General features: G+C 45.8%; 1 protein-coding gene across 1 annotated transcript in view; it reads left to right on the forward strand.

Annotated features, from left to right (window-relative positions):
- The window catches only part of LOC144115218 (neuroguidin-like), a 40589-nt gene extending 17809 nt beyond the window's left edge, over window positions 1-22780 (forward strand). The window contains exons 9-13 of the mRNA XM_077649495.1: window positions 1789-1837; window positions 6509-6598; window positions 10260-10289; window positions 16346-16373; window positions 21139-22780. Of these exons, the coding sequence (XP_077505621.1) occupies window positions 1789-1837; window positions 6509-6598; window positions 10260-10289; window positions 16346-16373; window positions 21139-21161 (220 nt within the window). The 3' untranslated portion in view covers window positions 21162-22780. The remainder of the gene's footprint in view (window positions 1-1788; window positions 1838-6508; window positions 6599-10259; window positions 10290-16345; window positions 16374-21138) is intronic.
- Window positions 22781-25533: the final 2753 nt, after the last annotated feature.

The raw sequence follows: 25533 nt of genomic DNA on the forward strand, positions 1-25533 counted from the left end.
AGCAATCCTGCAAAAATCTCGCCTATTGCATAGTGCATTGTAACCAGCGCACCTCTTTAGTGGGCGTAACAGCGGGCATGACAACGATCGGAAGGCCCCTGTCGCTATGTCAAAAAAATAGCCTGGCCTTGAGTTTCGGTTTCTGAGCTTTGCCGCTGCTCCGTGGCAACTGCACCTGTTGGGCCGCGCATTTGCCGGTAGTCTAATCCCAGCGCTGGCGCGGCTTTCGGACGCCAACTGGAGCCTTGCAAGTTATTTCTTTTTCCTTTTTAGAAACCGTCTCACCATTCCGATGCCAGTGTGTGTTCCCCGGCCCCTTGCTTCCATTTGTGTTGTTCTTCCAGCACTCCAAAACGGGCGGCTCGTCACAGGCTTACAGGTGTTAGCGCGATGGAGCCCCCTTTGCATTTTCGGCAGTTTTTTTTTTTTTTTCGGGGGAGGGGTGGGGCGTAATTCTGCAAACCTAGGCCTTCGGCAGAACCGGTCATTTCTTCCGGTCCCTTGAACTCCGAATGAATGAGGTTTTACTAGTCATCATGTAATCTTTTGTTGCCAGTCTGTAATTTTATGGATTTTGTTTTGCATGGCCTCATTATAGTTTGGATACTGTCATGCTGTCTAATCAAGTAGTATAAATTTCTGTGCACATCATGTTTTTTATACAGTACTGAGGCAGTCTAGTTTTGTTCATTTTCGTTGCAAAGACCACACACTATTTTGAAAAAAAATAAGGGCAACAGCATCACACTAACGCCAGCGAAACAATTCGCTACCGGAAGTTTTCTAAGGGCGCCGGATGTGGGAGCACAGCGGTGCTAGTGCGCACTGGATGAACCGTATATAGATTATTCCTGTGTTCCTGTAGGCGCTTGTTCGTGTTATCATTTTCTGAAATTTTTTTTGTACTGAACAGATGTTCGATTTGATATTCGAAGCCACTTTTTCTTCATATTCGTGTCTAATTCATATTCGAAAATTTCAATATTTGCACACCCTTATTTATAATCAAATTTCTTTCTCATGCTGTTTCAGTTTCAACAGCCAAACGATGTCTGTGACATCAAATATTGGTTTTATGTCACATGAGGCATGAAAAAAACTGCAATATAATCGCTGCTTCCACATTCGTTGTCATTGTGGCTCTTGAGAAAGGCTGGCTGCTTTCAGCACTGTAGGGAATTAAAAAGGTGAAGCAGTGACTGTATCGATTTTTTTCCATGCCTCACGTGACATAAAACCACTCTTTGGTAACACAGCCATCGTTCTGTTGTTGAAACCGAAACAGGATGACAGGAAAAATACAAATATAAATTAGTGAACATCCCATGGTGATTCATGCATAGTAATGTCTTCCGCATCATTGCAGAGAAGAAAACATGCCACCAAAATTAGGTGTCTATACTCCATTAACAGAATAAAACATGCTGAAAGGATAGCCTTGAAAAAGAATACCTAATTAGGAAAAAATTCTAAGAATTATATTGTTAGTAGTCTCCAAAAATTGGGCAGGCAGGATTTCGAGGTATTTCATGCAAAAATGTTGTTGCCTAAGACATGCAAACTAAAATTATTCTGTGCTCTTAAGAGAGGGCAAACAAAGTTTGGTATGTAACGTCATTAATGCAGCTACCACAGCCACTTGCATGAAATGCTGGCAACAGTATGCATTTGGTTTGTCCATCTGAGGTGTAAACTGAAATGTTGGATGTTTGAATTTATAAGACTGTTAACCAATGTTGAAAAAATCATTTTCTACATTAGTGTGCATCTTTTGTTTTATTTTCAAAGGTATGAGGAAGACAACATGTTGAGGCTTTCACTGAGCAAAAAGGAAATGGTGAGTTGCTTGGCTTTGTCTAATGTGCACTTGTTTGGTGTCATGTTTCTCTACTTGCACCTGATAATGTAATGTTTATTAGAGCACTTGACTGATGAGGTGTTCTTTGACTATGATAAAATAACTGATGCGAGAGGGCAGCAAAGAGGAACGCTGCTTACTGGTAGAGTTGGGGAAAAGAAGGTGCTCAGTGGTGTCACCAGTATGATTTGCACTGTGTGATTTGTATCATATCAACCAACGAAGCTGCTCTGTGATTATGCACTGAAGTAATATTTTGGCAGATGCTGCCAAGTGTACACCAAATGAGGCCTTTTTAAAAAGACAGACAAGGATCTAAAATCCCATGTTATGTCACCTGCAACCATTGTAATTAAAAAGAAATCTTTGCGATGTGCTTGCAGTCTCGTGCTTGAAACAAAGCATACATTAACTGGCAAATGCTAACAATGTGCAGAATGTGTGTGCGTACATCACACACACACACCTGTACGCGCACACACACACACACACACTTGGTTCTCCACTTTTACTCAACGTCCAGAGTGTAGTAGCCTTACTTTCGACATGTTAACGAAATGAGGGACATGAGCTGCTACTCTGAATTAAAGTTCAGTTAAGTAGTTCGCTGCATTTTTTTTTTTAAAAGCTTACTTATTATGGTTAAAAACCCTAGGTGGATAGGATATACAGTAGAACCCCGCTGTTACGTTCCTCACTGCTGCGTTTTCCCAGCTGTTACGTCGTTTTCGTCCGGTCCCGGCATAGCTCCCATAGGATCCAATGTACTGGGTACCCCGCTGTTACGTTGTAGCTGTGAAAAACGTTCCCGCATGATACGTCGCAACCTGGCACCTCGAACCCGGCCGGGCAACGCGCGCCAACCGTCATTTTGACGAGTCTTGGCCAGGCTTGGCTACGGAATAGGCTACAAGACCATGGCCTCCGAGATCACCCCCTTGCACGCGCGTGGGTAATCTCGGAGGCCATAAAAAGCCGCACGCGAGTTGGAGAGATTGCCACTAGATGACCACTGCCTTGTCGGCTGAAGTGAGTAAAACCCGCGGGCCCGCAGCAATCCAGTCTTTCTTGTTTATGCGGTTCAACCCATCCGATTCATCCGTGTCCTTCCGTGAACAGCTACGCTGCCTACGCCTCGTCAGGCCTCGCTAATCCAGTCTTTCTTGTTTGTGCGGTTCAACCCATCCGAGTCGTCCGTGTCCTCCCGTCAACACCTACGCTCCCTACGCCTCGTCGGGCCTCGCTAACACCGCGAGCGATTTGTCGTCCTTTGATGGCGTCGCGCAAGCGCAAGGCGCTTTCCCTCGAGGAAAAGCTGGATGTTCTCAACACAGTCGACAGGCAGCCAGCGCGGAAAAGAGTCGACATCGCCAAGGATCTTGGTCTGCCACCCTCGACGCTTAACAGCATCGTCTCGAAGCGTGCCGAGATACAAGGGAATGCCGCTTCAGCGTGGACTGCAGTGAGCGCGTCAACTGCACAGCACTGCTTCGCGCGGTGTGGCTTTCGCATGGACGGTGGAGAGGAAACTGCCACGGAAGCTGAAGAGACGGAAGTAGCCTCTCATGATCAAGAGCTGAGTAAAGCTTTGAATGCGCTGGGTGCCACGGGAGTCACGTATGATGACTACGTCGGCGTGGATGCTGCTGTCGTGACGTCCGAGTGTCAGAGTATCGCCGAGATCGTTGCAGACTCGGGTTCGCGAGTGAAGCCTCAGACTGTGATGACGACGAGGAACACGAGCCGCATGATTCCGGGGAGTTGGCGGACCCGAGCTGTGGAGAAGCCGTCGCGGCTCTGGACCTCCTCTGCAGGTACGTCGCACTTCAAAGCAACGCTGAGAGCAATGTGGCTTTCCAGGCCATCGAGAAACGTGGTGTTTTCCAGCGAGTGGAAAAAACGGCAATCGACCATTCTCGATTTTTTTAAGACCTAAGCTCACTTGATGTTGAAATAAATTGTTTCAAGGCAAAGCTGCACTGTTTTCAGTAATTTTCGGACCTTTCCTCACTGTTGTGTTTTCCCAGCTGTTACGTTTTTTTGAAAAATGTATGAACGGGGTTCCACTGTATATGTGTAGCTTAATGCAAACCCTACTGCGTTCCCTGCTGTGCTCTGTTCTTCCATTCCTATAACTCTCGCTCCTTTCGTCGCCCTCCCCACATGTGGGGTAGCAAACTGGGCATTGTGTAGTTAACCTTCCTGCCTTTCCATTATTGTCTCTCTTTCTCTCTTTTAAGGCGTAATAACGTAAGATGCCTGGCTACCAGTTCTTAGTAAAAGAAAAAAAAAACACTAAGAACTGTTGTCCTGTTCTCAAATGTTTTCATCTTTCCATGCTTTTTATATGTTCTCCAAATCAGTCAATCACTTGTGCAGTGGAATTTCATTTTAAAAATGTGCTGCTTACGTGGCATTACCTATTGATCATTTGCAGCATTGTACTGCATCATGTTATGTGTGTGTACTTTTGTGCAAACAGTACTCGTGGCAGATATCTGGTTCACCTATGAATATTTTTTATTAACTAGGCTACTGTCTAAGATTGCATACTTGTTTATTAAAGTCAACTGACAAGTCTCAATCGAAGTTGTAAAGTATCACATGAAATCTCCTGCGATATAATTTTTTAACGGTACCTTTATCAGGGTATGTATAAAAGTGTTTGTGAACTAGGCACATAGGAATCACATTGTGTGTGGCTGGCATTGGGTGTCTTGCTTCCAAAATCCTGTGCCTTGGGGGTGTGCATTTACGGACTCCTGTCGTGGCAAGCCTAGGCACAGTTGCTGTCTCTTATCAGCGTGCACATGGTGACGCAATCTTGGGCGCCTTCATGCACCCTTAAATGTGAAAAAAATTCATTCAGATAAAAACATGATTGTTAGAAGTTTCGCTTATTTGGGGCTTCTGGCTGGGTTGTGCATGTTTTTACTCTTAAATTCTCTTGCAGTTGAGCTGTTAATCTACATTACCTAAATTAGTCTAAATGTAAGTGGTCGCAGAACACCTTTTCAAAATCTATTCAGAGATAACTGCACCATTTGTGGAATCTTCTACAAGAATTTTAGGGCAGTTTGCATGGTCAGTGTCGCCAGCAATGAAAAATGGCCTTTGACTTGCTCTGGCCTCTTGTTGTTCCTTATTGTGCTGAAAGCCGCATAATCACAGACACTGCAAAATGCTTGTGGTGCCTATCCTAACGACAGCTGCACATGTTTTCTTTTGTTAACACTGCTGACCTGAAAGATGTGGGCTTGATCCCGGCCATGGCGGTCGAATTTCAGTGGAGGCAAATCTAGAGGCCCATGTGCTGTGCAATGTCTGTGCACATTAAAGGACCCCAGGTGGTCAAAATTTCCGGAGCCCTTCACTACGGCGTCCCTCATAGCCTGAGTCGCTCTGGCACGTTAAACCCCCAAAAACTATCTTTTGTTACCAGTAACTAATAACCAGTTTAGGCATGTCACTTGCAACGTTTGCATGGTCTACCATCCCTGCTGCACTGTTCTGATTAACACTGACAGCAAGCCATTTGTAAGAAGTATGAAGGAGGATGAGGATTTGAAGCAGGCTTAAGAAGTTACCGCAAATTGTCAAAATAAGATTGTATTTTCTGCTCTTTGCATGGGGCATCAGCATTTGGCTCGTATTCAAAAGCGTGCGGTCAGATTGATTGATTCTGAAACTGCTCTGAGGCCTCTTTCAGAAATAGTAAATGTGCCCATGGGTGCAATAGGAACTGCCAGGAGCACTTCATGAGTGGAATCGTCGAGAACACTAGGGCTTTCTCTTAACAGTATTATTCTGGCTACCTTGATATTAATTCATAAACATTAATAGTGTAGCAGTAAGTAAAAAATTCTGCAACCATCTTGGCATCAGTGGTTGAGAATTAAGGCTACTACTGTACAGCCGTTGTTTTGTTGGCATCTTTTTTGTTTGTGCTATAAATGTCAGCTGGCTGTAAAACGGTAGGAGGTGTCATAGTTTTGTGTAAAGGTGGCTGCATGTCCCCGTATATTCACGTCACATGCAGTTCTTGCTTGGCGTCCTACATGGGACATAATATGAGGCAGGCTAGGTACATTGCTTTGTCTTACTGTTCAGAAGAAGACAAAAAAGTTCAGGTCCATGTGAGGGCAAAGTGAAGATGACCAAAGTTCAGGTCATGTGAGCAGTAAGGCATCGTCAAATGGAGCACTAGAGGCATTAGCTCTTATGTGCTCATGCAGAGTTGCACATGTACTGTAACACCACCTTCCAGCTGGCCTGTGGTGGGAGAGAATGCATGGAAAGTGATCATACCGCTCCATGTGGTTCGGTGCACAGTGTGTATATGATGTAGAGGTGACCCACAGCCAAACATTTTGCCAGCTAGAGAGCAAAATGACTTGTTTCTGCATATCTGGACATCACATAACTGATTATCGCTTTCCTTGTGCAATACATGATGAATGGCACTAATTTATTGCTAGTGCCCATTGCTAGCTTATCAGCAGGATAACGGCACCAGATTTTTATTGCATTTAATCCAGCATCTATCATTTCCTCTTCAGTGCTCAAAACACTTGAATATCCTTTACCAAACGTTGTGCAGTGTAGGGTGTAATAGTTTTTTGGCATTTCTTTGTTGTTTTGTACTTGCAGAACTTGGGGAGACAGTTTGGCACCATGTCAAGCCTGAAGGACCTGACCTCCTTTGGAGATTTTTCAGCTTTAGATGCTGATGACGTAGATGTAAGGTTTTACAAATTATGTTTTGTTCTCACAGTGCTGCACTTGTTCAGTTTTAAAACAGCTTGAGCAGCATCTTACTATAATGAGGCATTGCTGTTCTACATGAACGAAATTGGCAGTTCATTAGTACTTATTATGGAAGGACATTGGAGTTATCCTTCAGGAACGCTACCAGCGTTTTTCTCCCCAGAAAGTTGACCGTCATCTTGCTCAAGAGAAGCCCCAATTTCCTTCTCCATTTACACTTCCAGAAAGGGAGACCATTTCGTCACTTTTATGACGCGTGTCGCAGGAAACTTGGGGAAACCAGCAAATCCTTTAGTGAATCGGAGACAGTGAATAGCTGTGAGCCTTTTGTTAGTATTGCTTAACAGGTGGCATCACCATACTGTCGTGCCTTGAAGCACAGTTGATTATTCAGCTGCACTGTTTGAGAAGAGCGTGAGCAACCCTGACGTCTTGTGCCTGGTGGCTAGTGCTTTCAAAGGTTTTGCGCAGAACTGCTTCACGCATGTCAACTGAGTGACAGAGCGTCAAGCTGTGTCCACTCAGGTGGCAGGCTCTTTGCCTCACTACAAACAAAATTCGACAGCTTTATTGCACTCCCAGGTTTGCTGTAGAAAGGAGGGCTTTCTTACCCACACAGTGGAGGAGGAGGAAAAACTATTGACATAAGAGAAAGATGTAGGTTTCAGCAATCTTGGGCTGATTTCTTCATCTTCCGATAAGTCTCTTCAGCCCGTTTGAGCAGGGTTGGAGCCCCTTGTCCAGGGCTCCACTGAGGTGTGCCGCCAGGTAGGCTCGTCGCACGAATCCGTGCTGGATGGCCGGGTCCTCGCTGGAGAGCATCCACTCCCGCTGCTCCGCACTCGGGTTCTTATGTGCAGCTAATTCTTTGTTTTTCTGGCAGGCCCACATTATGGGTGGTAGAGCGGGCTTCTCTCTATACCACGGGCATTTGCTGCTATACAGTTGAGGGTTGAGTGGAACCAGCGGCGTAGCCAGAAATTTTGTTCGAGGGGGGCTTATGTTGTACCGCGGCCTCCTCCTTATATAATTTGTAGAGGGATCAAATACATTAATCATAATTGCATTGCCAGTGCTATTGCATATTAGATGCTGCAAACAAAGTCTTGAACGCTCTACACTGTATAGACAAGTAAAATCTGTATTTTTCGTAAAAAATATATTCGTGTGTCCCAAGAACTGTGGCAGAAATAACTGATATCAGTGCTTCCATCTTTTTTGTCTATTTAGTAAGTAAAGAAAATGTCTCATGAATTTTAAAACTATGTCAGTTGGAAACCGGCAAAGTAGTGCATGTCCCTGACATCTATAGTCAAGTTGAGGACAAATATTTTAACAAATCTTTGTCATTCAAGAATCTTGTTTACAATTTTATACATATGCAATGTCCGGGAAAAAATCTCAGTGACGCTGTCCTTTGTTGCAATGTATTGCGTGGGCGCAGCTGTCATCGGTCGAGTATTGTAAGTACTTGCACCGAAATTATAGTCGCAACAGAGACCACATATAAAAAGCAGGAGTTCTGCAAAATATACATTAGAAATGTGAAGGTACAATGGAATATCACAAATGTGAAGATACAGCTTGAGAAAGGGCAAAAAAGCGTCACTGGGAAAAAAGTTCACCTCATATATACACAAAACATGGCAAGAAGATATTTAAATATAAGTTGATTTTCTAATAAATCTATATACCTAAGTTAATGTTGCTCCATGTACAATGTCAAACAAGCCAAATAAACATGTGCAATCACAGATACTAACTTTCGCGCATAGAAAGGCTGACTATCCTGCAAGAATAAAACTATGATCGCAGAAATTGTGATATCTATTTGGGCCATGCTGCGGTCGCAACACCACCGCATGGATAGAATAATAGAGGGAGAATGCAGGAATCAATACAAAAATGCATATTTTCTGCCTGCAAAACAATCACTCTGCACAGAAAATTAAAGAAGGGTATTGGTCTGGCTCAAAAAAAGTAAAAGCAGGTAGCTAAAAAAGGAAAGAAAAGGATAAACGAAAGCCACAGATGATGTGACAAGTTGAACTTACCCAATATCCAAGAGTGTTTTTTGGGAAATGCCGTGTGGGCCGGGCTTTCTATAAGCAAGGTCGGTCAGATTGGTTATTGATGTCCTCTTAGTTTTAGTATTCACCTGATAATTTTGATCATGATGCTAACTGTTACAATAAACGGCAAAACTTTCTGCGGTTTTAAAGGCTAATGAATAGTCATACGTTTTCCTAATTACGTGTTTATGGTCTGGAAGGAACAGAGCCTTTTGCTTGCATTGGTTTTGATGGTTCGCTATGTAAAGTACAAAGTTTAGGAGATATTTTTATCCATAAAGTTTTGGAATTGAAATCCCTGCGCTCCGTAGATTCCACGGCTGCTGCGAGATGCCGCGACGAGCCTGCTGATCATCGAAACGCCCTTGACACTGTGTACTGGGATGGGGCACCTTGCATTATGTGACTCCATGTGCATGGGCGTTAATTGCCACGAAATGCAGCCCGAGTTTTCAATGTTCACGCCGAAATGTCTTTTCGAGCCTGAAAAATACATTGTAGGTAAAATCCAGCATGATTTCCAGCGCCGGTGGTTGTTTTGGTCGGCGATGCATAACAGTACGAAAAAATTTCTAGACGGGCTGAAGCCTCGTAAGCCACCCCACTGGCTACACCCCTGACTACACCCCTGACTAATTGCTCGTAACATGAAACCTCGGAAACGCAATAAGCTTTTTGTACCACTTAACTTTTGCATTGCCTGCACACTGGTCACCTTTGCAGCAGTGCCCTACAACTGACCAGGTTCACTGTTGGGAACAAGGAAAACAGTTGATACGTGAATTATATTTTTCAATGAATTTGGCCTTTTTATCTGCTTCGTGCCTCCTAGAAGCAGTTGGGTTAATTGAATAGCATGTGCAGCGTGCTTCCCTGTGCGCTTCACTTTGCCGCTCTGTACTGTGGGATGCTAAGCAGTGTAGTATGGGCAGCCGTCCTATTAAGCAATGTAGACATGTTGAGAGGCTTGTGTTATGCTTGTAGAAGACTACCTAGCTGAGCAGTTCAGAAATTATTGTGTAGAGTTCGTGTTAAAAGGAGCCCCTTCTAGTGTGTGGACATATCTTTGTGATATCTGCCTTAGGCCTTAGGATAACTTTGGCCTTAGGTGCCCTTGCGCCATAAAAACCTAGAACCATCATCATCTGCCATTTTGGTGAAAGCTACCTCATCGAGACCACTTGTGTAGCCACACTCAATATGACCTGCAACTTGCATCTGGGTGCTGTATTGCAATTTCCACTTTTGACGGATTGAATACACCACAGTTCATGTAACAGAGAGCTCTATCCTTTCGATTCATAGCTATGTGCATGACGTATCATCTGCACTGGGCTTGTGCTGCTTCCTGAAGGAGGCTGTGACCATTCCTTTGTGTTCCAAGCCATACTAAGGCCATCTGAGTGCACAATTGAGTGGTATGAATCTCTGTGTGTGTGGGCATAGAAAGCTGTGTAAAATTTTTCTATGACTTGATGTTGCTGTCTTTACTGGAAGTGTTTTTAGTCAGAGGACTTATCACTTCATGGGAATAAAAACACGTTGGTATTGTTTACTTTCAGGATCTACGACCACCAAAGAAGGCCAAAAAGGTAATCTTTAATGGTGCTTTTCCTGTTTTGTTTTTTTTTTTTTAATTTGAGAAGTGCAGGCCTAATGCCACCAGGAAATTGCGATCGATTTTTGTAGGTAGGTGAATTTTAACCACAAGTTAACCAACGGCATATGTCATAGGCAGAGCCCGAACCCATGACCTTCAAAAGTCGCATGTGGGCAGTGCAGTATTGTGTGGGCTGCAAAGCCTACTTCCAACTTCAGGGCATTTGTTGTAGCCATTGAAAGGATTCCCTAGAAATCGTGTGGTGTGTCACGTGTGCAATTTATATAGAATGAACCTGAAGGAATTAGAGGTCATGCTGAGGCTGCATCGGCTATGTTCTTAGGATGAACTGGTGGGCTAGTTGGTTACAGATACCAAATGATTCCTGGTACACAAAAAAGACTACAGACAGAGAACACAGCATAAAGCACTGGTTTGTGCACCGGGAATTATTTGGTGTGTTCTTACACAGCAGAAGATAGTATCTTTAATATGCTTTTGTTTCAGAACCTGCCATGCTGACTGTTGCACTGACATGCACTGTGAAACTGGATTACCTTTTATTTACTCTTTCTGCAGAAACGGTTTCATGTATTTGGGCTTGCTGTTTACTACTGAGTGTGTATACTTAACTTAGCACCATCTGCTACTAGGGGCACCTTTAGTATTTAGTACTGTATTTACACGATTACAAGTCGACCTATTTTTCAAAATTTCAAGTGGGGGGTCGATTTACAATAAACACGGAAACATGGCACTATAAGCAATGGCGAGACAAACGAGTTATCGGGCATGCTACAGTGTGGTTGCATTTTTGCTGCACGGCTCTGTCGCATCGCTCTTGGTGCTGACCTTGAGCAGTTGCAATGTCAACGCTCAGAACTTGCATCCCCTCGCCCCACGGGCGGCGGTCGGTGGCGGCTATCAATAAATCGATAAGCAGCAAACTGGCACTTCACACGTGACTGCGGCTGCTGATAAGTGGCGGCGGCCCGATCACGCAATCGCATTCTACAGGAAGCTCAAGCGTCCAACACGTTTTCTTTTTACTTTCAAATACGCGCTCGGCGCTCAAGGGAGCGTTGATAGTTGATGGAAGGGCCACTGTTCCAATCGAGGCGGCACCCCCACTCGGAACAGCAGCGGTGCCGGGGAGTGTCAGTTGCCGACGGAAGAGCCGACGTCATTCACGTGTAGTTTCTCTTTGGCTTTTATGCATTTGACTACTGCCGGCCGTGTTTCACAAGTTTTAGTGTAGTGTTTCGTCAATCGTCATTTGTGCTCCGTGTCCAGTAGGCGGCCGGCGCTAGTTCACGGCTGCATTCAAGATGGCTATCATTCTTTACGCCGAAGAAACGAACAGCTGCGCGCCAGTCCACAAGTTCGACGTTCGCGACGGGTGATACAGGTGTGGCAGCTTTAGTGAGGAAAGTTTTCAGCTGTTCCACGCGATGTCGTGATGTGGCTGTTTGCAAAGTGCGGGATTTCGCTGGGCGACGACGTTAGAATGACGTGCTGTGGGACCGCAGCAGCGATCACGATGGCAGCACTAGTGAGGACGATGGCGCAAGTGTGGACGAGTAGTTCAGTGACTAACACATTTTTGTTTTGGAATGTGCTCATGGGCATTGCCGCGCGTGGCAGCCGATAGCGGCTGGCGATAAATGGTGGCTGCTGGATAATGCTATCGCATTCAACTATTCAAGGCCAAGCTTAAACAGCTTCGAAGGTTTTTTTTTTTTGGAAATGTGATTTGGGGGGTCGGCTTACATTCGAGTTGACTTACAATCATGCAAATACGGTATGTATATGTAGGGTCATATGCCGTCCACTTGCCAATGGGTCTGCCTTCTGTCTTCTTATGCCCTACAACTTAACAACAAACTTTTTAAGTTTTTATGCATCTTCAGCATTAAAGTCTAATAATTCGTGTTCTTTCATTGTATTGTGTCTGATATTTCATTTTGCTCCCACCCTGCTAAAATCCTAAAATGTCTGAAGTGTCTACAAATAAATATGTAAATGACTTGTGTCTAAATAATCTGATTAGCTTCAATTATTACCTGCTTGCCCTAGGCAACTGCCAAGAATGCTTCAATTTTATTTCTGCATTATGTTCCCGTTTTCGATACGTCTGCTCATGGAAGGTGGCTGACTCGCTCTCACATCCACTTGCTCACACTCCTGCCCACTCACACTCCTATCCCCTAAATCTCGCAACCACTCACTCACACGCATCTCCACTCACCCTCATGCCCTCTTACTCCCACTCACTGCCCTTCAAGTTCACTCAGTGCAAAGTTTGCAGTGCATGTTTGACTCCAGTTTTCTTTTTCTTTGCTTACTGACAGTGGAGGTGATGAGAGATTTACTGCTTCGTGCAGCAACACTTGTGGCTGCCCTAGCATAGCCTGGCCTTCATGGATGCATTGATGAGCTGCTCAGGGCTTTGTTGGGCTCTTGGCCCAATTTTCAGTTTTGCTGATCGAAGGAAGTGGTCGCTTATCGCTATTGCCTGTGTTCCATGGCCCGGACCAATGTTACGCACACGTGCTCCCATGCTTGCTACTGAGACGATGAGTGCCTGTTTAGGGTCGGCTAAGATGCTTAGTTTTACTCTTGGAACGCGAGGTGTCGTGTATGTGGAGTTGTGCATAGATTAAAGAGCGCACTGAATGCCTGCTGCATGACATGGTTTTGGACAACTCAAGAACGCAGCAGCAAATACTTCACAAACATGGCCCTCGAGCTAATGTTGTTGACCGGTTGTCATGGTGTCGCAGTTAATCCCTTTTTATGAAGGCACCTGCCAGTCACATACGACTTCATGCTATTAGATTAACTGCGGCATCATGAGAATTGATCGATGAGGGCGATTCACTGCTGTGTGTTCTTGAGTTTTTATCCGCTATAAGTACCTTTGTCTTGACAGTGGTTTTGGACGATGTCTACGTACCAATAATGAGTTTGCCTTGACGGAGACATGTCCACCAGTCTGCATGAACACATTAGACACACATGGCGATTACGAATACCTTTAGTGGCTTGGGAAATTGAGTGTTTGTGAAAAGATCCGAGTGCATTCCTCCACGAAAACGGAAATGGCTGGAATGGGCCATTTCAGCATTTCACGGGCCATGCTCGAATGCAATGGGCAGTAGCTATTGTCAATCCCTTTACAGTGGTGTTTTGGGCTTAGTTTAGGGCATACAGTAGCCGACGGGTAATTCGGACTCCAATAATTCGGAATTGTAGGATATTTCGGATCTCGATGAGGCACCGTCAGTCACCCATAGAAGCGCATACATATTCGCGACGGATATTTTGAACTTCAACAGTCCGAAAGTTCGATTTTTCGGACTAATTTCAGTCGCCTGCGGGCCAAAATCGGCCATCTGATCGGCTTTTCGCTGGCGCAAAAGGCGCCATCTTGGATTGAGGTGGATTTAAGCTGCAGTTGGATTGGCTTGACAAATTTCGGTACCTCATTTTTGTCAGTAGAGGTCCCTGCGATCTCCAGCACTTCGAGGTGGCAGCCGGATTGTAATCGCCGTCAACTTGCTTTTGATGCCGACGTTGTCGCGGGCAGTTATCGCTCGTCCCACACGTTGAAAATTGGTTGTTGGGGAAGGAAATTGTGCAGGAGCTATCTCACATCTCGGTAGGAAAGGATAAAAAAGGGACTGAGAGAAGAGAAGAAGAAAGAGGTGCCGTAATGGAGGGCTCCGGAATAATTTCGACCACCTGGGGATCTTTAACGTGCACTGACATCGCTCAGCACACGAGCGCCTTTGTGTTTCGCCTCCATCGAAAAGCGGCCACCACGGCCGGGTTCTAACCCGGGTACTCCGCATCAGTAGCCAAGCACCCTAACCACGGAGCCACCGTGGCGGGTCTCATATGTCCGCCATTCGCCGTTTCGTCACTTGGGTTTCTGACCGCGTCGACCGAGTGGCGCTTAGTCTTCACGAAGTTACATCCATTCGCCGTTCTGTGATTGCGTTCGGCGGTTCCGCCGCTTTGACCGAAAAGTGCCTTATCTTCGAGTGTGTTTGACGAGCAGTGTGGTGCACACTCGGGTTGTGGACAGCATGGCCCCGCCTGGTCCGTCAAAGAAGTGTGGGAAGTATTCCAACTAAATGCGGTAAACTTGCTGTCTAGCATGTACAGTGAAAGCACAACTTTGGCGCAAATACAGGCGCAAATCGTCGTCAGCAAGAGAAATTTTCCGCAAGGTAAAATCAGTGACATTTTTAAGCCGATTTCATCTCAATAAAGTGTTTTTTTGTACTTCACGGATTTTTCGGTGACTGTACGCAGTTATAAGTCAACTCAAATCTAAGTCGACTCCCCCCCCCACCTCACATGTCAGGAAAGAAAAAAAAGGGTGTGCCTGGTTGGTGGCACATTCTGAATTGCAAATGTATTCGTCACAGGACTACTCATCCACACTTACGCTGTCATCCTCGCTAATGCTGCCGTCGTCATCGCTGCTGTGGTCCCACACCATGTCGTTGTAACGTTGCTGTCCAGTGAAATCCCGCACTTCGCAAACAACTACACCTGACATCACGTGGAACAGCTGAAAATTTGGCCTCGCTTCAGTCGCCACATGTGCACCGCCCATTCTGAACCGTAAAACTTGTGGCCCGGCTTGCAGTTGTTCATTTCTTTGGCATTAAGAATGGCAGCCCTCTTGAATGTAGCCATGAATGAGTGCCAAATGCTTACCAGCCCCGGAGCACAAATGACGATTGATGAAGCACTACATTAATCACTGGTAAAACTTATCCGGCAGTCAAGTCCTACGTATCAAACAGCCAAAGAGAAACCATGAATGAGTGGCGTCTTCTCTTCATCTACGGACACTCGCTGGAAGCACTGCCATTGTAAGTGGCGGTGCCAACGCGATTGGAACAGCGGCCCTACTATCAACTATTGACACTGTCATGAGCAACGAGTGCACAGTGAAAAGTAAAAAAAAAGAAAAATTCCAAACAAGCTTGCAGGGTAGCTGAATGCTACTGGGCAGAGCAAACATAAAATTGCAACCACACTGTAGCATCCCTGATATCTTGTTTGTCTTGCCGTTATTTATGGTGTCGTGCTTTGGTTTCGATTGCTAGTGGACCCTCCCCCCCCCCTTTGAATTTTCAAATTTAAAACGGGATGACTTACAGTCATGTAGATATATTAGTGGAGGGCAGGGCTGGCTTCATCTAGGCAGAGCAGGTGTGCGTCGATCTGTGGACATGCCTGCCATGCAGTACGTTGTGTGCACTGCACTTAATCCCTGTCTGAAGGCCACTTGAGAAACCGGCGCAGTATCTTCGCTTGTGGCCTGTGCATTCGGAGACCATGTGCACATCTGTGTGGGCAAAGGAGGTGCTAACACTGCATACCAACACAACCCGTAGTGGCTCATTTCACCTGCAAAGGACTTGCGCCCATGCTAGTGCTAAACTATTGAGCCACACAGGAACAAATGGCTGCCATTCTCAAGCCAGCGCAGTCCTCTGCTTCGGTTGTCCAGACACCCCTCAGCTATCAGCATAAATAAATCTAACAGATATCGTCATCATGAAACACAAGCGGAAAACTATGGTGTCATGTCCACCTATCACTCATATCCACTCACATTCACCCACAACTACTCGCCACTCACATCCACTCACACTCATCTCCATTCACTTATGCTCATCTTGTCACACTTATAACAGCACGCACTCATGGCCACTCTCACTCATATCCACTCACTCACACTCACACTTATAGACATGAGTGTGATTGAGACGAAATGAGTGCGCTCATGAGTTAGTGTACAACCTATAGTGTAGACCTATAGCATTCCCCATGTAACATGAGGTTATGTTATAGACGTGCTCTAGTCACTTATGCTTTGCTGAAAAGAGCCTGAGAAGTTGTCATTGCCTGCTGTCATAATGGGCATTTCAAAGCGGTGCTGATAAATAAACAGCCGAATAATCGCATGTTATGCCAGACTGATTGGTTATGGTGCTTCACTTCACATGCTTAATTTTGTTGCAGGTATATAAGAAGAAATGGGGCAAGAAAGGTATGTACTCCATTATTGAGCAAGTGTGTAAAGTATTGACACACATTACTTACAACTGAAATTGAATTTCTTCCCAAATTCTTAATGAGACTTCACCTCCCAGTGTGTCATGTTAGCTTCTTTCTAAAGAGCTAGAAGGGCGCTTAAAGGAAACTAGAGGTTCCTTTCAACGTTAACAGCTTTCTTTTTTGTGTGTGTTGAAAACGATGACTCTGTTCTTGAGAAAATTGCAAATTTAGTCCCATTTATTCCTGAATTCATGACCCTATACAACATGACGAATGTGACGTTTTAATATTTAGGATTTTCTGCTCTCTGGAATGTGGGAAAAGCAAACGAAAACTGAACTGTCTAACCTGCTGATAAGACAGATGCTTTGTTACGATATATGTAGGTGTTGGACATTTTGTTTTGAACCGAAAAAAAAAACAGTACACCGAATTCATTTTTCAAAATTCGGTTTTAGCCGAATAAGGTCAGAATTCTTGGCATGCAAGGCACAGCTATATGGCGGTTGAATACGAGTTGCACTCAGTCAGTATGAAACCTTACCTACCAAGTCGGGAAGCAAGGGGCATGATGCGATGGTAGTATCGTTGGTTGAGCAGGGCAGCTGGCGCTTTGAAGTATTGCTTCGCTACCTTAGACTCCTCTACAGGCCGGGAAGCACCACCTACGCGCCTCCTTTTTAAGCACTGTTAATTCGTGATCATCACCTGCTTAGTGCATTAACCGTATTTACGCGCATAATTTGAGCATTTTCTATTCAGAAATTAGGGCTCCAAGAAGGGGGGTGCGGTGCGCAAATTACGCGGGCCAGCCTTGGTGAGAGATTTCTCCTGTCTTTTCTTCGAACGCTCTTGTCTCTGCTGGGGTGTTTCTTCTGCATGCTGTTTTCTTCGCTTTTCGTTTTCCTTCTCTCGAAACGCACGTTCCTTCTCGAGCCGCTGCTGCCGCCCGCTTTTCCGGGGTTTCTTGGACACGCCTCTGCCGTTTAGTCGCGTTCCAGCGTTCTGAACTAGTAAAAGGAGACTCACTGTCGGGCAAACTCATAATTTCTTCCTTTGCTTCTGCTGTTTCCACAGAGGAGGTTGCACGTTGTCGCCGAGCTGCATACTGGGCACGCCGATTAGAAAGTCGTTCTTCTCGTTCTTCTTCAGTCTCCGTAGCTCGCTGATGCTTCCTCTTTGCATTCTGCTGAGCTGCCTTGTTCGTAGGCACCATCGTAACATCTGGCTGTACGACTGTCTTGGCGAGAGGAGCGGAGCTGTTTTATACAGCTGGTGTGACGTCACTCTGACCGTAGCGCCCCTGGTGAGAGGAGCGGGAGTTAGGCCGCCGTTGGTGGCTACCCGCCTCGCCTCGCGACGGCGTGAGATGGGGCCCCGTTTTACACAGCTGGTGTGACGTCACACCGACCGTAGTGCCCCTGGTGAGAGGAGCGGGAGTTAGGCCGCCGTTGGTGGCTACCGCCTCGCGACGGCGTGAGATGGGGCCCCGTTTTTACACAGCTGGTGTGTCGTCACTCTAGGTCACGTGGTGTGACGTCACGCAGCGAGGTCACGCTAAAGGTCAATGGTGCCTACCACCGCCTCGCCAAGGAACGGGCTGAAGTGCGACCTAAAGTAGTATTGCTTCGCAATAAAACTCCACAAAGGTCATAATGCACAATATAGGTATAGTGTATGTTGCTGCGTATACATCAGCACCCGGACCCGCACCCCACGCTGGCCGCCTCCCGAAAAAAAGTTCACCCTAAATAAAAGGCCGCCCCCCCCCCCCCCCCCCCCCCCCCCCCCCCCCCGCACCCCTGCGGGATGGCATGAAGGTGCATGCACGACGCTGAATAAGACGCTAAAACAGCGTCATCGCTTGCGGCCCAGCCAATTGTTCGGTAGTTCCGGATTCCGTAAGTTTGCTTTCGCAACTTCGTCCGGGATAGCAAGCGCGAATCAATAAATCAATTATCACACCACACAACTCTTTAACAGTACTGCGCGAGCGTCTACCAAACTGCTTGTCGGTGCCTTTTCACGGCGCGGAGCTGAGAAGCCAGCGAGAATAGCCACGTGCGCACAAGTTTGCCGACACGATTGTTGTCTATGGGCAAACTTGTGCGCACGCGGTTATTCTCGCTGGCTTCACCGCTCCGCGCCGTGATAAGGCGCTGACAAGCAGTTTGAAACTTGCCGTATAGTTGTGATATCCCATCACAAGACATGACCGAACAACCACACAAGCCATCAGACCCACCAAGAAAAGCGTAGCCGGCAGTCGAGTCACATGCATCAGCCGAACAAACAGCGGTGTTGGCTCTTCTGTCAGCTGTCGATCCTCCCCGGAAGCGCTGCTGGCCGTTCCGAGGGGCGATGCCGCTGGTGCCGCCGCGATTGGAACAGCGTCCTCTGACACCACCATGAACGCTCAGTGCACAAAAGGTTCAAAAAGCCTTCCGAACAAACACGCGAAATAGCCGAATGCTACTGGGTAGAGCCATAGGGTAGAGCCCGCGTGCATGATGGCGGTCTAGCGCAGCGTGGTGCGTAAAATATGAGAGTAAAAAGTGCTTTTTTGTATACTCGGGTGATAAATTAAGGGTGCGCAAATTATGAGAGGGCGCAAATTATGCATGTAAATACAGTAGTCTGTTGAGCATGTTCATCAACTGCAGGACATTAACACGTAACTGCAAATGGGCATCACATAAAAGTATGTTCTGGCTACCACAACGATTCAGTGGCATTTTCATCACTGCCAGCTCGCAGTTAACGTGATACCTCCCAATTGCACTCAACTCCACCTGACAACCCAATGATAATGTCAGCCTAGTTCTTAAAAATAAGCTTCCACTTACGCATTTTTGTCTTCCGGCTTTGGCATGAGTAGCTCTTTTAATGACGATAGCAATTTCTTCTACATGCACAGCTCTAAGCACTGGCATTTGAACATTAATTACTGGTAAATAAATTGTCAGGATGACAATAGCATTGAGATAGACTTTAAGTGACTTTCGACCACGCAGAATCGCTACAGTAAATTACAAAAAAAAAGTCAGTATTTCATTCGTCAACAATAGTATTCGGCAAAATAACCGAAAAGTCTAGCCCCTAGATATATGTCACAGCAGCTTAGGCCATCATACTGTGCACCACCCACCATTCTGTATGTCATCCTGTCAAGGCGTGATCTTACTATTCAGGTAGTCTGAATGACCCTGAGATCTTGTGCTTCGCTTGTGCTCGTTATGTTGCTGGGCATGGTGGCTTCATGAAGGCTGACTGGGCAACTTGTGAAGCAAGCGATTTTCTTGTTCTTAAGTAGCGGCAGCACTTGCTGCTCTGCTTTTGTTCTGTTTCAAGAGTACTTGCCTGTTGACACTCCGTTTCCTGTCAAAGCTATGAACCAATTGCAATCAAGAAATAGTATAGCTGTAGGGTGCACTTCACAGAATTCTCTTGGGATACTGCTACATGCCTTGCGTAGGCGTAATTTCTCTAGCCTAGCACTGTTTGTGGTAAAGATGACATTTTTTGTTATTTGTGGACTTCTTTCTCTCAATCTAATTCTCTTGACTTCCCACGAGATATTTAACACGCCTACTTATATCAGTTACCATTTAGGCCTTATAAACAACAGAACCCCGCTGTTAAGTTCCCCGGTGTGGCGTTTTCCCGGCTGCTACTTTTTCGTGAGCCAGTCCCGTCCAAGCTTCCATGGAAGCCCATGTAATACAGAGTCGGCTGTTACGTCACAGCGGTGAAAGCGTTCCCGGCAGCTACATCGCGATTGTCGATTCGCTACAGTGTTTTACCTTGTGCTAGCATTTTCACAGCCTACGTTTCGCTCGCGTAAAAAGGCGACGGCAGACCGGCCAAAGCAGGACTCTACTCCAACAAGTGGCATGAAGTTTGTTGCAGTTCGATCACCACTACGGTGCGAGCGCGAATGACCGAAGGCACAAAAACGAAACTACATCACGCAGGCAACACTGTACGAGAGAGAGTTGTGCAGGCTGGCTCCAAGGCATGTTTCCATCATCGACATTTCTCATGTATCCTGTAGCTTAGAACCTAGAAACTGCGTTTTTAACACACGAGGACTGTATAGGATGAAAGCGGCACGACCGCGAAAATTGCAGTAGTGTGTACGCATGTTCAAGCTTCACCCACTCTGCCTGCCCGCCCTCTTTGCTGCTGCCTTTTCCTCCAACAGCTGCCCAAGCAGAGGGAGAGCAATCGTAGGGCGTTTTTAGGACATCGTGCATGCGAACGATTACGACCGCGATGTAATAAGAGGCAAAGGTGTACATTTTTTCATGCGCGCTTCCAAGCTAGTGCATTTTACGGCTCGTACGTTTTTTTTTTCTTTTCCGTGGTGTCGGGAAAAACATAACAGCGGAGTTCTTAAGCATACAGTTTTAAAAATCAGTCTACACCTCTGCACTGATAGCAGCCAGTGATTACGATCACTGGTTTTCAGAACGAGGCTTTTGCACCTTCCGTTCTGTGTACTTTGTCGCACTTATATCCTGCATCGTCAGACATGAATGCACCATGTAGGTACATTGGACAGGCAAAGAAGATGCGCATAGTGCAACTCTAATTTTGTTTTTTTTTTGCGCTCCCTTTTGAGCTCTTGGAAAAGGTTGCACGGTAAGCCTTATTTTTGGAGTGTAGTAGTTCAGAATAATTGTAGATATCTCAAATATTCTTCTGCTTCCCATTGAGGGCGTCATTGATAACCAAAATAAATTTGTTTCTTGCAGGTTTTAGGAAAGGAAGACGCTGAAGTTAAGACTTGTGGCACATCATCGCACAGCATACGTCCATGTTTGCAGTGGTGGCAACAGAGATGGGCATCCTCATGAGGATGTCCTCACCCTCACCTCATGAGGATTTCACTCAGGGAGGTGAGGGAGCGTGGGCGCATGAAAATTTGTGAGGATGAGGCTGAGGGAGGGAAAATGTGGTGAGGTGAGGGCGAGGGAGGGAAGACGAACAAGATATATATACCGGATTGACATAGTTTAGTTTTGAGTTGGAGGGGGAGTTGGAGGGGTTTGCGAATATTTGGAAATTTCAAATACCGAATCAAATATCACATTCGATTATTCGAATGAATCAAATAGTATATGTTCAAAATTATTCGAAACTAATGAATTATGTCCAAGTTTTCGAATACTTTTTGAATAATTTGCGCGAAGTTCAAAAAAGGCCAGCTGTATTTTTCTTCCATGACTTTTCCAAAAACTGACCATATAAGCCGCATTACCATGCCGCCGCGATCGGTATGCTCGGGATGGAGAGTTGAGCTCCACGGTGTGGTCAGTTCGTGTGGCGGTGTTCGTCATCCTCATACATGGCCTCAGAGATTAGACAATGCAGCAGAGCCCATGCAGGTTCAGCAAATGTAGCCTTAATGCCTCACCTCGGAGGCCATGCCTCATACGTAAGCCCTGGCCCATCTCATGCACTCGGATATGGTGCTAGTTTGTTATTTTCCGTTAAGAAGAGCAAACGGTACCTTTTCTGTGCGCATAACATGTCAGTGACAAAGTTAATACGCTTACTTTGTGTTGCGAACCCCCAGATACAGATCAATGTTGCTTGTTTTAAAAGATAAGCTATAACTGCGAAGGCGGCACGTCACTATTCTTCATGATTGCTCATTGAATATTCGCACAAGTAGCGAATATTCGTCGAAATATTTATTCGATTCGGCTAACTCATTATTCGATTCGTATTTGATTCGGTTTTCAGCCAAACCGTCCGCATTCGATTTGGTAGCAGCTCTACACTACTCGTGTTGAATTCGGTTTGGAAAAAATACTATTCGCACACCCCTGTTCACTTGTGGTGGTCGGGTATCAGGCTGCCGCCTATTATTATTTTACGCCCTTATGTAACCACCTCAATTACTATGGCAACCACTGGGTTATGGTTGCTGTTATAAAACTTAACGCTGAGACCCTAAACGCGAGAAGTAGAGCTTAACGCTCTGATAGACAGAGCAAGTTATGGCTGAGGACCTCAAGAGGGAGTGCCACTCCGGCTTTAAGTCGGTCGGTTCATGCACTCTCCTCAGATGAACAGTCAGTTGGGAGAGATCATATCTTATCATCCTGCCTGAACCAACTGCCGAGCTCTCGAGTTGTGTTTGTAATGTCATCATCTTCGTCACGTACACGCGTTCGCACGTGTTAAGCTGCCGGTCTCTCATGCTGTAGTTTGAAAGCGTCTTCATGATCTTCCATCCTTCGCGTGAAAGCGTCGATCAGATGAGCAATCAGCAAACAGCGCGAAATGACGGGAGATTAGAAGCAGTCATATTCAGAAGACCCAGTGCTGTCAAATGTCATCGGGTTGTGGTAATTAAGTGACCTATAAAATTTCTTTGTTCTGAGTCTATTATGTGTTTATCACTTCGTGGTAAATGCTACCGCACTGTTTTCTAAATATTCTTGGCGCACCCTGGTTTTGTAGCGATAGCTACATTGCGGCAGCATTTCGAGCCTTCAGCATGGCAGCGCCACCGCATGGTTGGTCATGTGGTGCGTGGTCACGTGCGGAGCAGCTGCCGGCGGCGCGGTGCGCCAGCGAAACCGAGTGAAAGGGGGAGTGGAGAGAGGGAGAGAGTGAATCACGTCCTGGGACAAAGATGAAGAAGGAATGCCCAGCGAAACGCAGCGGCAAAAAACTTCTAGTAGTGCATATAGATAACAATGAAATGTAAGTGCCTGCAGTCCACATGTATGCATTCAGTGCATGCCAAAAATAAAGGCAGAGTGATATTTTGGGGCTCAACTCTTAACTGTCTCGGTTTTGTCTCATGTATTAAAACAACATACATACACGCACAATATAAGCATTTAGCCTCTCGTCGAGTAGTGCCTTTAGGGCTTGTCTTATATGTTTATTACTCAGTAATATCGCCAGAATTTGCCAACTACAGAAATAACGAGTTTTAAATTGACTGTTAGTGAGGGTGAGGGAGGGAGGGCGAGCAAATTTTTCGAAGTGAGCGTGAGGGAGGAAAAGTGAAAATGAGGGCATTTGCCCACCTCAGGGTGGGAATTCTGCACCAACGTACGCCACTTCATTAAACCTGTTACATTCTGCTACAAATTAGCACTTTTTGATGAAATTGCGCCAAGGCTGCACCAAAATACTATTTCAGCAACCAATAGGCATGCCAGATACCAAGAGGCTAAGGCTAATATCTAGTGTGCAGAGGCATGACTCTGGTTCCTTCTCCCAATATGTGGTGAGGATGATTGATGTAATCCAACCACGTCCCGTTTTGTGGTAAATGCACATGCAAAAAATTTATTTCTTCTAAGAGGCTCAAATATAGTCAAGTCCTCTTATAATGAACTTGACAGTCACGCGAATTGCGTTCTTTGTATCCGAAGTTTGTAGTAAGTGGGCGCCCTGTTTCACCAACAAAAAAAAGACAGCGATTATATCTAAAAAGTATGTTGTGCACATAGACCCAATCAAGCTGCTTTCTAAGCCCTCCAACACAGTCATGTGCTCCTGTCAAAAATCTTTTTGCAAAAAAGCCGCTTTAGGAACTCGGTAATACCAATAGTGTTTGAGGCATTCACTGCAACTGGTAGTACGTCGGCATCCACCTCTACGACCCTCAATAAAATTGTTAGGATCGAGGCAACTGCAGCGCATGTTTAGCATAAGTTTTGTCTACAGTCTGTGCACTGCCTTGTTCTTGTCCTGCGTCTGTTTCACTGGTTCCACCATTGCTCACTTTCTCATACTCTGTGCGATGTGCAATGTGTGCGGTTCATCTTCACCGAGATCTAGCTCAAAACTGCAGATATTTCAAAATGGCTGTCGAACAGGGGGTCGACGGTTGATGACGCAGACTGAGCGTGCGGTACACAGTATCTTCGATCTGGAGTCGGCGTCTTGCGTTTCCTATCAGAACATCGGTTGTCAGCTTCTGGCTCACCTACAGGTTCTCCCTTGCTCGTCCTCGGTTCTTGGCTAATTCGTGGAGTCGCAGAGTTTCATCCAGGTCTCTAACACCTGGCAGATGCAGAGTTCCATGAAGCTGAGTGTAGCTATGCATGAGTCCGAATGGTCGGTATTGTGTCGACTTGTGCTTTGAGACGTTTACAGCAAAGACAGCTTCTGACATTTCTTGCGCCATTTGTTGCATGTCTAAATATTTCCGCAGTATGTACTTCATTCCAACATCACTCTACCAAGCCATTGTCCTGAGGTTAGTTTGGTTTAGAGGGCAAACTATAGTAGCGCTAAATAAGAGGGACAAAGGGAGAAAACACAAACACTAGTTTTTTTTTTAGCTGACGCATGTTAATATCTGTAAATGCGGAACAGGAGCGAGAGATACTGGAAGCCTTCATTATACATGTGGAAAAGCACTCGTGTGTGAGTAAACCAAATGTTTATCTCTACCGAGGAATTGAAGTTCTTGTATCGGGAGGTGCCGTCGCGCATGTGGTTTGCTTGTTGATACTTTTTGGCACGTGATTGCTGCCTATTAAGTGTTTGATTTTCTGAAAAGAAAAGTCAGTTGATGTCTAGCATTTGTGTTGTCTTCTCTCCCTTCATCTCTGTTGAGAGAGAGAGAAAGTAAGTTAATGAAAAGAAAGATGGAGAGGTTGGCCAGCGGTAAAGTTACCCTGGCCTGCTACTCCACACTGGGGAAGGAGGAAAGGGAAAGTAAAGGAAAAGAGAGGGTGCAAATGGAGGATGGTGCCATAATACAATGAATTACTTGGAGTGGCCTGGCACTCATTTTGCAAAATGACATGTCGTCCTCATGCAGCATGTCTTGCACACACGCTGGCACACGGTTGCAGAGAAGGGCTCTGCACGCTCTGACAGCCCAGCACAAATGGGTGCACATTGAGCACTATTGCTGAAAGTGTAACATGTCCCGGCACAAATGCGCATGTGTATATGTGGTCTGCACTACACCGTGTAAACACGCACAACACTGCACAAGCAAGTGTCACAGATGGGAATCTAGGCCTATCTCACTGAGAAACCCGAGAACAGCCTTCATTAAAACCAGCTGTCGCTGAGGTTCGCCTTGGTGCCTAGGGTAGTTTCCTCAGAGAGAGGGCATCCGTCTAACTGTCTCACAGTATTTTCCAAGGCCCTCCTTGCCTCAG

The sequence above is a fragment of the Amblyomma americanum genome, chromosome 1, assembly GCF_052857255.1.
Source record: "Amblyomma americanum isolate KBUSLIRL-KWMA chromosome 1, ASM5285725v1, whole genome shotgun sequence".
Classification (NCBI taxonomy): domain Eukaryota; kingdom Metazoa; phylum Arthropoda; class Arachnida; order Ixodida; family Ixodidae; genus Amblyomma; species Amblyomma americanum.